The sequence below is a fragment of the Ricinus communis genome, chromosome 6 (genome assembly GCF_019578655.1).
Source record: "Ricinus communis isolate WT05 ecotype wild-type chromosome 6, ASM1957865v1, whole genome shotgun sequence".
Taxonomy (NCBI): Eukaryota; Viridiplantae; Streptophyta; class Magnoliopsida; order Malpighiales; family Euphorbiaceae; genus Ricinus; species Ricinus communis.
In genome coordinates this window covers 27,578,391-27,592,614 of record NC_063261.1, presented here as the reverse complement: position 1 = coordinate 27,592,614, position 14,224 = coordinate 27,578,391, and the positions used below count along the sequence as shown (strand labels likewise).

Genomic DNA, 14,224 nt, shown 5'->3' with positions numbered 1-14,224 from the left:
TTATTTTATTTGTTTTCTTCTATTTTAAAGTGTTATATATATTACTTGGACTCTTTCTTGATTAATTCTCTTAGAAGATCTATGATTATGCTATTGTAACCAGCTTATGCTATTGCACACATGAACTTTGTCCATTAGGTCACTTTAACATCTTAACTTTCAATATAATCTAATGGACATCTAAATTTGTTATTTTGTGATATTTAAACACTTTTTGACACGTGGTCACATTCCTATATGTCCACACGTACCGCTACTTGGACCGCTCATAAGTGTTTAAATGTAATCAAAAAATAAAGTTTAAGTGTCTGTTAGATTAAATTAAAAATTAAAGGTGTTTAAGAGGTTACTAAATTAGAGTCAAGAGTTTTGTTAGGTTAAATTAAAAGTCAAGGTGTTAATATGACTAAATGGTAAAAAGTTATGCTAGAAAATTAGAGCAATTTAAAAATATCAATTTTATTATTCTAAAAAAAAATTATACTTAATCAGTTTAAGGACCAAATTGAACTTCTTATTGAACCAAATTAAACTTTTATTTTCTCAATACTCAAGACTCTCCTCATTATCATCTTTCTTATTCGAGTTAAATGCTAGATATGTCTCTAATGGTTCTTTATATGATTCTTCTAAAAATTTCTTTAATTAAAAGGTCAATCACATCAATGTTAAATAAGCATCATCGACATTAGGTCTCTTTTAACATCTTAATGATGTCAAATTCTGTATTTTCACTCTCTACCTTAAATGTCAACTTTCCTATTGGCACATATACTGATACTCTTCCTATGGTTTAAAACCAAAATAATAGACACATCCACGTTTTTTTTCATACCCATCACAAGAATATCAAAACGTAAAATAAAACTTTCTTACTTTCACTAATAAATCTGCAACTATCTCTATAGGATACTTAACAAATCGATAAAACTTCAATGAAAAAGTAAGTGATTTCATTTCAATTATACCAAATTTCTTAACAAATGCTCAAATCATTAAATTAATACTAACACCCAAATTACATAAACAAAATTTTAATGTTAATACCACCAATAGAATAAAAGATATAAAATAATTCTATTAAAGAGACTATAGCATACTCTTTCAACTTGTTCTTTAAGAACTTGACATATAATGACATTTGAATGAGGGTTTCAACAAAGGAATATTGATCTTAATTGGATATGGCATATAGTTAATCCCAGTTTCAATATACCCTTTCTTTTTATTTCATTTTTTCCCTTGTACATCAGCCCTTTTCAAAATCACTTTCATGTTTGTTTTCTTCGTTTTTCAATTATAATGTCGTTTATTCTATTATTTTCTCCCCATTTTCTAATTAAATTACAAACTAAAGTGAGACCGCGCAAGAATAAAAGTGACCTTCTTAATAGAGGAAATTTTCCACATGGTGGGCTCCTATTATACTCTGCCAAAAAAACATAAAAAAGTGAGCCATTAGCGTCATGCTTAGCCATAAATAGTACTTTTCTCCATTTCTAGTCAGTAATAGATTTGAATTAATTACCAATAATAAAGTTATGACTTTAGAAAGTCATTAGACGCAGTATTTTCAATTGCATTAATTTTACCCATTTTTCCCTAATCAAACGGCATAACAGAAAAAATACTGTTATAGAGTAGATATTTACACAAAAAAAAAAAAAAAAGACGAATGCGCCAGCTGGATACAGACATTATTATTTCCTGTCATGACATTATCATTGGCGCCCGCTTACCTTTTACCCTTTCGGCTAAACTGCTATCAGCCCTACGAATAGTTCTGGTTCTTGTGTGTATTTTGCAGATTGAACTCTGAAATAATGCACACTAAGAAGGTTTTGCCAACTGTGGAGGAACTTTAAATACTGCTGAACACTACTAAGAAGGTTTTTCAAAGGAATTACCAATTCATCCTATGTCCATTTTCTAATCACTGAAAAGAAAGAACGGGAATCAAACAAAATAACTCCATGAATACACTCCTCGCACAAGCAAGAATCCTAGGCAGTTTCATGTTCAGCACCCTTACGAGAATAGGTGATCCCAGTTTTAGTGGAGAATTTAACCATATTCCATCATTTGACTAGGTGCATGTTTATGGTGGCCCCATCACCTTTAACTAGATTATCCCTCGAAAGTGATCAACAAAAACAGCTGCAAACCAGTTCACATATCGTCAGTCCTCAACACGTCACTATCTTCACCAGCATCAATACAAGAGTTCTGGGCAAAGGTGCGGCTATGGTACAAGATTTTCAGAGTTTGCCATGAAAATACATAGCAAAGACCCATTCATCCTCTTGATAACTTAGAAGGAAAGTCAGCTCTCCATTTTTCTCATCCATTGACAAGGTCAGTTTATGAAAAGCTCTTGCCTTCATTACATATATTGACTCCATATGTTCACTTTAGATTTGAGTCTTCCTGCTTCCAGTGATGGACGAATAATTTGCTACACATTGCCCAAAAGGGGGATGTCAAGCAGACTGGGAAAAGATACTGAAACCAAGAAACTCCCAGATCATGGACCTCAAACCTATACTACTAGATCAGATATATGCGCAATGCGCATCTGTTCTCTAGACCAACATTCTTTAAACTACTATTGCTAAAGTTATAGAAATTAGAGAGAGAGAGAGAGAGAGAGAGAGAGAGAGAGAGAGAGAGAGAGAGAGAGAGAGAGGGGAGAGCAGCATGGTGACATTAGTCGAAATGGGATAACAAAGGCAGAAAGACCTGATTCACTTGCTGATCCACAAAAAAGCAGTGTCGACTCATGGGAGGCATTTCAACTTTTCATCCACATTAGAATGTCAAAATCCCCATATTTCAGAAATGCTTCAACAATCACCACTTACTTTCTTTCCGTGATCATACAGAAGTAGGAAGGCAAGCAATTAAGGTCATGTAATGTACCATTCGCACTACTATAACTAAAGAGGCTAAAAGTTTTCACTCTTTGTTCCCTTCAGAGTGAGTAATACCTATAAAACTCCATAGAAGATGCCAAGCCAAGATTCAATAGTTAGCCAAGGAGTATCAGCTGCAGAAATTGCAGAAAACCCACTTACTTGGTCAATAGCATGATTAATTCTATTAACGAAATGAATAATGTTGCAGCTAAGAAAGTGTACCCCAAGGCATAAGCATTCCATCGTTCTCTCTTCAAAAGCTGCCAACATCTAAACTGCTAAAACCAAAATTAGGTGAAACTACTTGAGCCCGTGGAGCACTTGCTGCACAATATAACACGATACCATCTAAAATGTCCAGCACTTGAATTATGTCAAACCACCTCCCAACAGAACCTAACAGCTATAACTGCTCTAAAACTAGCAAGCTGTAAGACACCTGCAAAATTCTTACCTCAATCAAAGCAGAATACAGAAATTTTTGTTTTTTAAAAAAAAGAGCAGAACTTGTTAAAACCTTCAACCTTCATCGCCACTGCAAAAAACTGCATCAGCCGACTTTCACAGGATTGCTGACATTATCTAAAGGATTCATATTTGTGCAATATGACAAGAGAAATGTGGATAATCAAAGCTAGAAAATAGCCAATTCTGAATTAGTTAATCTCTATTGATTTCTTGAAACTTTCCTCAAATTCCATAGTTCCTCACTGCATACCTGCTCTGGCTTACTAAGCACAATAATCAGCACAAAAAGCTGAGGATGCTTTGAGAAGTTTGAGGATCTCCAAAGAATATACAAAATTGATTTCACCGGAATGACCCTTAAACATAGAAAATACCACCACATTTATGACAATACAAAACTTGCTCAAATGGAACTTCGAAGAAGTGCAGCTAACATCCAGAATTAGCATATGAGGATGCCAGAAGACTTGTCAGAAAATCTATGTACATCACACAGACAAATCGCCCAGTGTTGCAAGCATCTGGTCTTAAATCAGGCTAGCATCTCATGTTGCGCTTACAACTTGGTTGAGAACCACATACAGAACAGTGCCCTGCTATTCCTGTATTCAGCTGGAATAACCACAACTAATTCTGCCATCTAGTTCACATCTCCACTAAGGCAACAAGTACTGGATCTACGCTTATTACAGATGTACGTTAATCTATTCAAAATCTTTTCCTCTTCACTCGAGACATATCATCAAAACTATCATCATATAACACCTGCCCTCCATGCCTGTAATTTCCTTCTTGTTCTTCAATGCTTCTTGGTCTTCTAGGTGCATTTCCTGGACGGTTTTTTATCCGCCTATCAAATTCCCTTTCCCTCAAATTGGGTCTTTCATGGAAGTCTGGATCAACTTCAGGGTAGAATCTAAAGGACCTAGGACCATCTTCTGTATTGAAATTAAAATTTTCACCATCAGTACCATTAAAAGGAGGCCTAAAAGAACGAACAGGGGCACGTCTCTCACCAAACCTTCTTCTCTCTTCATTTCCATCCCCACCAAGCTCATGAAACCGACCAGAATGCACATGCCCTGCAAAGAATTCCTCATTCTCTGGCCTTTCTCGAGGATCCCCAATACCAAATCTCCTACTGCCTCGGAGTAAACCACCACGGCCAGTTGGGCTCCTATTGGAGATGATAGATCTTGGATGACCATGATCCCGACTAGGATCCATTTCTCTCAGATCATTAGGTCGAGACAGATATGATGGGGAACTATGCCTCCTACCCACCCTATCTGCAGGAAAACCTGGGTTATCAGGTGACCTCATCCTCTCCATCCTGTAAAGTGGTGATCTTCGATGAGGCAATTCCGGGGGCCCAACAAATCCATCAGGAGATCGTCTCCTGGAAGACCATGGACCAGGAGAACGAGATCTGATTGGAGATTTAGAATGCATTTGAGGAAGACCCCTTCTCTGGACAGAAAAGCTCCTAGTTCCTTGGACAAAGGGACCATCTAATCCCTCATATGGAGGTTGGGTATGCGAATATGAATGCTCTTCACCATCATCGGGAAAACCCCTCATGATCTTCTCAGTATGCCTTAGCCCAACAACTTCAGAATTGTCTTCATCAATGCTTCTTGGAACTCTACGAACCATTTGAAGTCCACGTGAGGCAGGTCCATCTCTCCTCCCAGGAGAGCGCCTCCTTGAGGAAAAATGCCGGAAAATTGGTGTATCATCATCCACTAGCTTTCTTCCTCCCCGAACACCACCAGCAAATACACCATCTGATCCCATATTATAATTCACGAATTCAGTATCTGATCCTGCAACAGCAGTTGCATATTTATGTCTGGGAATGCAATCACGTTCAGAATCCCTATCATTGCGAAGAGAATCAATTCTACTAGCAAGCCTTCCTCTACCATGGATAAAATTCCATCTAGAGTTTCTGGACTCCTGATACCTTTCTCTTGTGAACTTCTGAGAACCATCATTATAAGCTTCATCCCTAAAATAAATTACCAGTGAAGAAAATCAGACAATACTAAATATATTAAGACTTCAAAAATTGGAAATACAAAATGGGTAACAATGAATGATAATGAATAATCACCTCCCTCGAGGATGAAGTCGATCTCCCTCGAGTGGTACATCCAATCTCTCTCTTCCAGAGCGCAACGACAATGGCTTGCTTGATATAGATCTCGTCTTACCAAAAGAAGACATGTTAGAAGCTATAGACAGGTTAATAATCCTACTCTGGTTACCTCCACTGTTTGCATCCTTAGGCGCATTATCACCATTTATCAATGTTTCCATCTTGGGTAATGCTGATTCATTCTTTTCCCCACCATTTGTCTTAACATTCTCATCTGTTCCTTGAGTAGCAGCCAGTATTGTTCCTTGAGTAGCACAAGCAGCTTGATTAGTGGACTGTTCTGTCCCCAGGGCCTTATCTTTATTTGTTGCCAAGTCAAGTGGTTTTCTTCGAATAGTCTTGACTAACTTCCTTTTGTCAGCTCTGCTAACCACGATATCAACTGCAGATGATTCTTCCCTAGAAACGTCTTTATCAGCATCAGTTGTATTTCTATCATGAATTGCGTCAATATCTTTAAGAGCAGCTTTAACTGTTTCAACAGGTTCTTCCACATTAGTGTCCTTGCCCTCAGCATGGGATGAACTAGAATGAAAATCAGCACGTAGTTCTGTAGAATTCACCTTTGTATCATCAGAATCACCCTGACTAATGTCTTCTCTTTTCTCACAAATAGAACCCTCCACTTTAGCATTCAGTTGTGGCTCACGAACCTCACCATCTTCATAATCATCCTGTCCTCGACCATCTTCTTCTATATCCATAGGCACAGAATTACCATCAGACTCGTATTCAGAGCCATAAGAGTCTTCTTCTAGCATGTCACCAGACAAATTAATCTTTTCGTCATCACTCACAGTACCATCACCATTCCGATGTGCATCAGGGGGAACTGCATCCTTGAATTTCAGTTTGCATTGGTCTGAATTATCTACACTTTTCTTCTCAGAAACTGCAGCATCCACTGTCCCAGAACATTTATTTTCATCACAACTCTGACACGCAGGTAGAGAACCCATTTCTGCAGCAACCTGCTCAGCACTTTCACATGATTCCTCTGGAGCCTCATTGCTAAGATGTACTCCTTCATCACCTCGATGTCCTGAATAGTCTGACAAATTGCCATTCAGGGATGAACCTATTGAACTAGTAGGATTTTTTATAGTATTGTGACCTTGTACCACTTGCTCACCTGTTGAAAAAGTAGGCTGTACTCCAGTATCCTGTCCTTGTATCACATGTTCATTTGTTGAACAAGTAGATAGTCCTCTGCTATCATGACCTAGTAGCACCTGTTTATTAGATTGATGTGATGTTCCATACATGTTCTTGAGTTTCTCTGGATTACCCTCATGAAATGGTTCAGATTTCATAGATTTAGCATCAAGTGATTTCCCAGCACTTGGGGCTTCTTGAGCAACCTTCTCTAGTAATTCACTCTTCACTGACACTGCCCTAAAATCTAATGGTACCATTGAATTGGCTTTAGCTCCTATAGAATCAGGTCTGTGGCTTTCATCAAATGGTTCAGATTTTACAATCCTAGGATTAACCGTCTTGCCTCCTGACAACAACCCTCTGGACAAGCTTATATTAGGAACAGCAGAAGTGGAGTCTAAGTTAGCAGATGAACTAGAAGATGTCTGGCTGTTAAAAGAAAGAAAAGATGGACTAAGGCGTAAATGAAGACGATCCTCAGAATTAGATGTTTCAACAGATTGTGAAGATGCTCTAGCAAAACTGGTTCTAGACTCGCTCTCTTTAAAAAGTTGCTTTTCAGAAGCAATACTGGCTCCAACCATCCCTGTTGACATCAAGGGCTTTATATCATGTGTAACACCCACTTTCTTTGAACCACCAGCTGTTACTTGACCAGCAGCTTCTTCACCCACAGAAGCTTCCCATGTATCCATTGTAGTATTTAAATCCCAATTCGATCTGTCAGCAAATATCTTAGAACTGTCAGTATTGGACTGCACATCGTCCAATTCAAGCTGGGAATTCCTTTCACTATTGCTTAATGACAAATTCAACGAAACGGGTTCTACGTTTCCCTGATTCCAACTACTTGCATCATTACACTGATCCTCCAAAGCAGAAAGTTGAGGTTCCTTTAAACCTAATGACAATTCAGGATTCCCAGAAACTGAAGATATCTGTTTACATCTTCCTTCTACTTGCTGATTAAGTATCTTTCTACTGACATGAACTGAAGGGGATTTATTGGGTGCTACATTCAATTCAGTTTCTGTTGATTTTACCATTATATTAACAGATTTTTCTACTGCCATAAGCTTCTCCACTTTAGCATTAGACTGAGTTATATGGCGTGCTTCTTCAATTTTAACCCTCGAGTAGTCTACAGCATTAGACTGCACAGTGTTGTCGCTGCTTCTCTTATCATCCTCTGGCAAAGAAATCTTGTCATCCTCAGATAAGACAGAACCTACTGCAACACCAGCATCTGAAAGAGCAGACTCCTTAGACAGGTTACCATGTGCTTTCTGTAGAGAACTTTTTCCCACATGCAGGGAAGATTGATCTTCAGGTGGAGGCGAGGAAGGCCGAAAGAACCTCCTTTTCTTCATAGGAACACCACCAAGGGGTTTAACCCCAGTCTGCTAAGAGGATTAACAGATTAATATTTATAGTATAATTAATCAACAAAAAAGATTTTGAGTCCATATATACTAACAAAAGAGACCAAGAAATTTATTTGAAAAAGTTGTAAAGTAACCTTTTGTATACATTGCAGGAAAAACTACAGAAATGAAATTGAAAATGCAAAACATTTCCAAGTAAGACCAAAACATGAAAACACAACACACACACACACAGAAACTTTGCAAAATGAATTAGTGGAAATAAGAAAAGAAAAGATCCAACTTGGTTGCTCATTTTACCAAAATGTTAGCTGATCTACTGGGTGCTAAATTCAACTCAGTTTTTGCTGATTTTACCAGAATGTTAGCAGATTTTTCTGCCGTTGAAAGCTTCTCATCATCATCAAGCTTAGCCAAGGAATCAGACTCCTGAGATTGGCTGGGTTCTTCAACTCTAAATCTCAACTCATGATTACTATTTGACGAGACTATATTGTCAGAATTTCTCTTATTTTCTTCTTGATAAATATTCTTGTTTGCATCAGATAAGCAAGAAGAACCTGCTGCAAGTTCTGATTCAGGAGATGGGCTACCATGTTCTTGTTTCTCTAAAGAATTATTTTCCGAATTTTGTAGTAAAGATTGTTGTTGTTCTTCAGGTGTAGGTGAAGCAGGCCAAATAAACCTCCTTTTCTTCACAGGAACACCAGCGATATTAAGACCAGACTGCCCACCAAGGGATTTAACAGCAGTCTGCAAATAAATGATCAATAATTAACTATTCAGACAACTAACACACAAACAAACAATCTTAATTGATAAAATCTGATAATATCAACGAAAAAGTAAACAAACACCTCCTGTTTTCCTGATACAGGCATGCCTCTTCTTGTGTCTGCAAGTGTATAATAATACACTCTCCTCGTAGTCTTACAAAAAGAATTAATACTTATTCTTGAGAATATTATTAAAACCAAATACCAGTTAGGTAGTTTCTATAGGAAGCAACCAACCACCTGCAGGTAACAAAAACAGTAGATCTATCTCTTCTCAGTTCAATCAAAATACAATATTAATTAATTACAAGATAGAGCAAAACCTAACAATTTCTGAATCTAAAATAATCAAGAAACGGTGATTAAAATAAAAGATAAGGAACGAGTCAAACTAGATCTGAAACTACTAAAAACTGGCCAATTTAACCTAACTTAATTGTGCAAAATAAGTTAAAAGCGAAAATAACAATCTATCATACAATAAAACACATCAATTCCCATGAACACATGACTATAAATGTAAAAGAAATGAAAAATTAATGGATAAAGATCTCAGATTTTTAAAACCACAACTAAAAGACCACCAATCAATCTCCGAGAAAAAGAAATAGTAGTTTAAGTTTGTAACCAAACAATAAAAACATGGTTTCTTGCTAGGAGAAGCAAATCTAATCGTCTAACTATATGCAAACAAAAAATAAAAGAAATCCAGAAATTACAAAAAAAGAATAAGAGGGGATGAAACATTTACAAGAAGAAACTAAAAATCGGAAGAAAAGAAAAAACAGCAAGCGACGGCTCGTTGATCAAAATCAAAATCGGAAAGAAATCAATCAAAACAAAGCGAAATTACCTTATCAGAGATACTTATTTTTTAAGAGAGAAATTAATTAATTAGAACAAAAGAAGAAAAAAAGGGAGAAAAAACGAACTCTCTGCAATTTCATGAAAAACAGAGAAAAGGAGAGAGATTATGTAAAATCAGAAGCGAGCTTCCTTAAATTTGCTTTTAGGGTTAATAGAGAGAGAGAGACTGTATTTATTTATTTATTTATTTATATTAGATAATTTCTCTTCCCGTCTCTCTAATAATTGAGTATTTTTTAATTTTATTTTATTTGAATCAATTATTATATTTGACTTTATTGTCCATGTTGTGGTGAAAGTCTTGGTCACGCTTTGTGATGGGGCCTACAAGTGGACCATTGAATCAGATAACTGACACGTGTCTGTCAGGTTGGAACCTAGCCATTTACAACTTGACCCGGCTCTCTATTGTTAATTAAGTATTAAATATTATTGTCAATTTTGATGGAGTATATGATTCCGTGCTACCGTTCTCACTTGGGGCACTGACACTACCTAAATAGCAACCACTTGATCCTTTGTTAGGGGTTGTCTCAATGAGCTAGGTGGCTATGGGGATGCAACAATTACTGTTTCTTTTAATGGAGTAACTTGATAAAGCTCAACTAATAACAATAATTATAGTTCTGCTAAATTAATTTTAGCGGGATATTTTGAAATTTTGCTTTTTATTTGTTTCCGAGAATTTCGTAACTTAGATGATTTCCTTAGAGTTTTTAATATACATAATTGTTGTTTCTTTACTAAAGTTATACACTTTTAATAATAATTTTTTTAATAGCAATTTAGATTTCAAATCTACCACATTCAGAATTCATACATGAAATTAATATTACTTAATTTTATAAAAATGTATTTTTGTTTGGTGTAAAATAAATATCATAGAAATATTAAAAATAAATATTAAAAATGAAATTAATATAATACTTAATTTTATAAAAATATAACATTTCTGTTTCATTTGAGATCTTTTTTTCTCTTTAGACACTGGAGAAAAGGGAAAAGTGAAATTTTTGGGAGGCAAAGGTAAGCAAAGCAAGGAATCAATATATACTTCACCCAACACCGCAAGACACGAACAAAAGTTGAATATATAAGAGACGTAGTTGAGAACGTACCAACAAATCAGAGTGGCGCAGCGGAAGCGTGGTGGGCCCATAACCCACAGGTCCCTGGATCGAAACCAGGCTCTGATATGTGGAGTGGCTTCTTCTGCTGATTTTGCCTTTTTGTAAAACAACTCTTACTCAGCAGGACCACTTCACTAATTGACCAAAAAAATTATTCACAAATTTGTGCCTTTTTTCCTTCCAAAGGAACAAAGTACATTTATTTGGAAGGACCACAATTAAATTGGGTTCAAATTGCACTTGGTTTACCATACCAATTTTCTTTTCTTTTTCCCCGCCTATTAGGACAAGCATTTTTATTAACGAGGAACGAACCTAACTTGACTTCAAATTGCAACTTTACACACCATCCATTATCTTGCCTTTGAATTCTAATTTCAACACCAAATTGCATTCCCACCAAGAAATGAGACAGTCCCTCTATAGTTTCAAACGTCTAACAAACAATCACTCTTGCTTGTTAGTTACATTAATTTTTTTTATTCACTTTTTATTCATTATATACCCAATACATAATAAATCACAAAACAAGATATTTATCCAATATCTCTCACCATAAAATTAAAAAACACACCAATATTCACAGGGTGGAAAAAAAAAAAAAAACTCAACCATAAACATAACATAAATGAAAACATCAATTATAATAATTAACATATTATCTTTTCCATATTGTTTATGTACTTAAAAGTAAATTGCTGTTGTTTATGCACAAACAATATATTAAGTCCATTTTCAAGCTCACCGAAAGTGCAATGATAAAAGCCTACATACCAAAAGTGAAAAGAAAAAACACAAAAATCACTGCATCAAACACCATCACCATTTCATTCCAAAATCCAAAGAAGTTACACTAAAAAGCCATACTAGAAAGACCCATTAACTAGCCCAACCCCATTACATTATCATTTACAAATAGCCCAGCCCATCTAATAAAAACCTAAAAAAACGGAGCAGTAATCCTAAATTTCTTGACAGCAAGACTTTCAACTAATTGAAAACAAAATCAAAAGCCCTAACCACCAAACCCATAAAGAGTCCTGCCTTGCCTCTTGAGTGCATAGACAACATCCATGGCAGTCACAGTCTTCCGGCGAGCGTGCTCAGTGTATGTGACAGCATCTCTGATAACATTCTCGAGGAAGATCTTGAGGACACCTCGTGTCTCTTCGTAGATCAACCCACTGATACGCTTCACACCACCTCTACGAGCCAAACGCCGAATTGCTGGCTTCGTTATTCCTTGGATGTTATCACGAAGTACCTTACGGTGTCGCTTTGCGCCTCCCTTTCCTAGTCCTTTTCCTCCTTTGCCACGTCCAGACATTCTTTCGGTTCAAATAGAAGATCTGTACAAACAGAATTAATACATTTAGTTTTTTATAGAAACAAAACAGGCAGGGGCGAAGATTAACAAATGCAATTCTGTAAAACGAATAAATAAATAAAACTAAAATCCAGTATATGCGTGACTGAGACGGTGATTAACCTATTGGAACTCATTTTCTCACATTTTCCCAGAAAACAAACAGCCAGAACAGAAAAATCTTAACAGTGAGAATTTCAATTAGATATTAACAAGATCACGTAAAGAATTTCAGGAAACTTAGAGAAAATGAGCAAGTTTTGAACCACAATCAAAAGCTGTAAACCCTAAAATAACAAAACTTTAATTTTGTTTTTTTTTTTTTTAAACTGTTCAAAGCATAAATCACTCGAAGAACACAGCAATAGGAAACGAGAATTGATAAAAAAGAAAAACGGCAAATCAGGAAATAAAAAACAGAGAAAAGAAAAGATAAAATACCTAGAAAAAGCTTGAAATGGAAATTCTCAAGGGAGGAAATCGAAGAAAGAACAAAGAGATTGCTTGTTTCGGTGAGATAACAAATGAATGGTCTTTAGGTTATTTATATTCTGGCCTAAGATGGAGTGCCTTATTGTTGATCCGTGTCTGTAGAAACTGCGGGCCGTTGGATTTCAAATGAACGGGTGATATTTTGAATCTTGAAGCACTGCGGATAGCTGACATGGAATGTTTGTTTGTAATTTTCAAAGTAACTGCAACGTGTGCTAGCTCATAAATTGGGAAAGTGTCAAATTGCCCCCTTAACTTTCAAGATAATTCCAATTTGCACCAAATTAGTTCTTTTAGCCATCTTACCCAGAAAATTTGCAAAATTGGTCAGTTTGCCCCTTAATCAGTCACACTAATTATACCATGAATTATTGAACAAAACAAAAATTATAATAAAAAAATAAACTAAAAATACATAGAATAAAATTTACTTTTTCTTTTAAATAAAAATCAAGATAAAATACTTCCTCTACGTAAAAGGGATGCTTAATTACAGATAAAATTAACCCTAAAAAGGGCATATTTCAATATTGAGTATAATAAAAGTTCATGGATAACTTACCAAAGTATGCGTAAAAAATTTTATTTTCAAAAAATCTAATAATTAAGAAAATTCTAAAATAAAAAGTGGTGGATTATGCGGCATTACTCATTTTAATATTATCTCTTTCCGTAATATCTTATTAAAGCTTGTTGTTAGCGATTTTGCTTTAGTTTGTTTTTGGTGGTGGAGAGTCTAAGTAAAGAGCTCGAAAGAAATATTGAGGGAGATTATGTTTAATTAGTAAGAACATATTGTTTAAACTTTTAGTCTAAGTATTCTTGATCCATTAATAATAGGGTATTATATTTAATAAAATTATAATTTTTTTTAATATGAAATACTACGTTCACTCTTTTTATTTTGCTAAAAATGATATGAAAAGGTCTTGTTTGCATTATAAATTAAAAATATTGATGATATTAATCTCAAAATTTTAGTAATGCTTAGAGAATTTATTTATTTTATTCAAAACGCTAGAAAAAGCCCATAAATTATATGCCAATCAACCTAAGATAGGAAACACTAATCCAATTGTGAAACAACCACTGTTGCAAAATAAATGGAGAATCACAGACAGTGAAATCTTAAAGATAAAGATTACGCATAGCTGGCCAACCAATCTATAACATAATTCTCCTTTTTATAGTAATGCTCAGGGGGCTTTTTCTCAATTTAATGCATTTGAATTTTTTAAAATTTTTTAGGATAAAAATTATACAAAATTTTCAACTTAAAGTTGTTTTGGAAAAGAATCTCATTTTGGGATAATTTTTTTATTATTTATTAAATTATTATTAATAATAATATATATTAAATTATAATGATAATAAAATTTATTAAATTACTACAATAATAAAATTCAATTTCACCGGATCCGTGTTGAAGACAGCTGGGCAGTTGAGATGTCGATCCAAAACTAGAAGAAGAGAAGTAATCGGACGGGCCACCACATCCAGCCATCG

At 35.2% G+C, this 14,224-nt stretch overlaps 2 protein-coding genes across 2 annotated transcripts; both read right to left on the bottom strand.

The window, feature by feature from the left end:
• Positions 1 to 3,557: 3,557 nt before the first annotated feature.
• On the bottom strand, positions 3,558 to 9,878 carry LOC8264176. The gene is made up of 5 exons (XM_015722896.3): positions 9,717 to 9,878; positions 8,945 to 9,103; positions 8,445 to 8,840; positions 5,500 to 8,102; positions 3,558 to 5,394 (listed from the first exon to the last, which is right to left on the bottom strand). Exons 2-5 carry the CDS (start codon positions 8,966 to 8,968, stop codon positions 4,092 to 4,094), a joined length of 4,326 nt encoding a protein of 1,441 aa, XP_015578382.2. The 5' UTR covers positions 8,969 to 9,103; positions 9,717 to 9,878; the 3' UTR covers positions 3,558 to 4,091.
• Positions 9,879 to 11,665: 1,787 nt separating this feature from the next.
• On the bottom strand, positions 11,666 to 12,823 carry LOC8264812 (histone H4). The gene is made up of 2 exons (XM_015722906.2): positions 12,668 to 12,823; positions 11,666 to 12,209 (listed from the first exon to the last, which is right to left on the bottom strand). Exon 2 carries the CDS (start codon positions 12,185 to 12,187, stop codon positions 11,876 to 11,878), a length of 312 nt encoding a protein of 103 aa, XP_015578392.1. The 5' UTR covers positions 12,188 to 12,209; positions 12,668 to 12,823; the 3' UTR covers positions 11,666 to 11,875.
• Positions 12,824 to 14,224: the final 1,401 nt, after the last annotated feature.

What these genes read in the sequence shown, in the direction of transcription:
- LOC8264176 (XM_015722896.3), bottom strand. Translation starts at nt 8,968, where the DNA reads ATGCCTGTATCAGGAAAACAGGAG. An exon ending in CTGTATCAGGAAAACAGGAG is followed by an intron (nt 8,841 to 8,944) that starts GTGTTTGTTTAC and finishes ATTTATTTGCAG; the next exon opens with ACTGCTGTTAAATCCCTTGG. An exon ending in CGACTTCATCCTCGAGGGAG is followed by an intron (nt 5,395 to 5,499) that starts GTGATTATTCAT and finishes AATTTATTTTAG; the next exon opens with GGATGAAGCTTATAATGATG.
- LOC8264812 (XM_015722906.2), bottom strand. Translation starts at nt 12,187, where the DNA reads ATGTCTGGACGTGGCAAAGGAGGAAAAGGACTAGGAAAGGGAGGCGCA.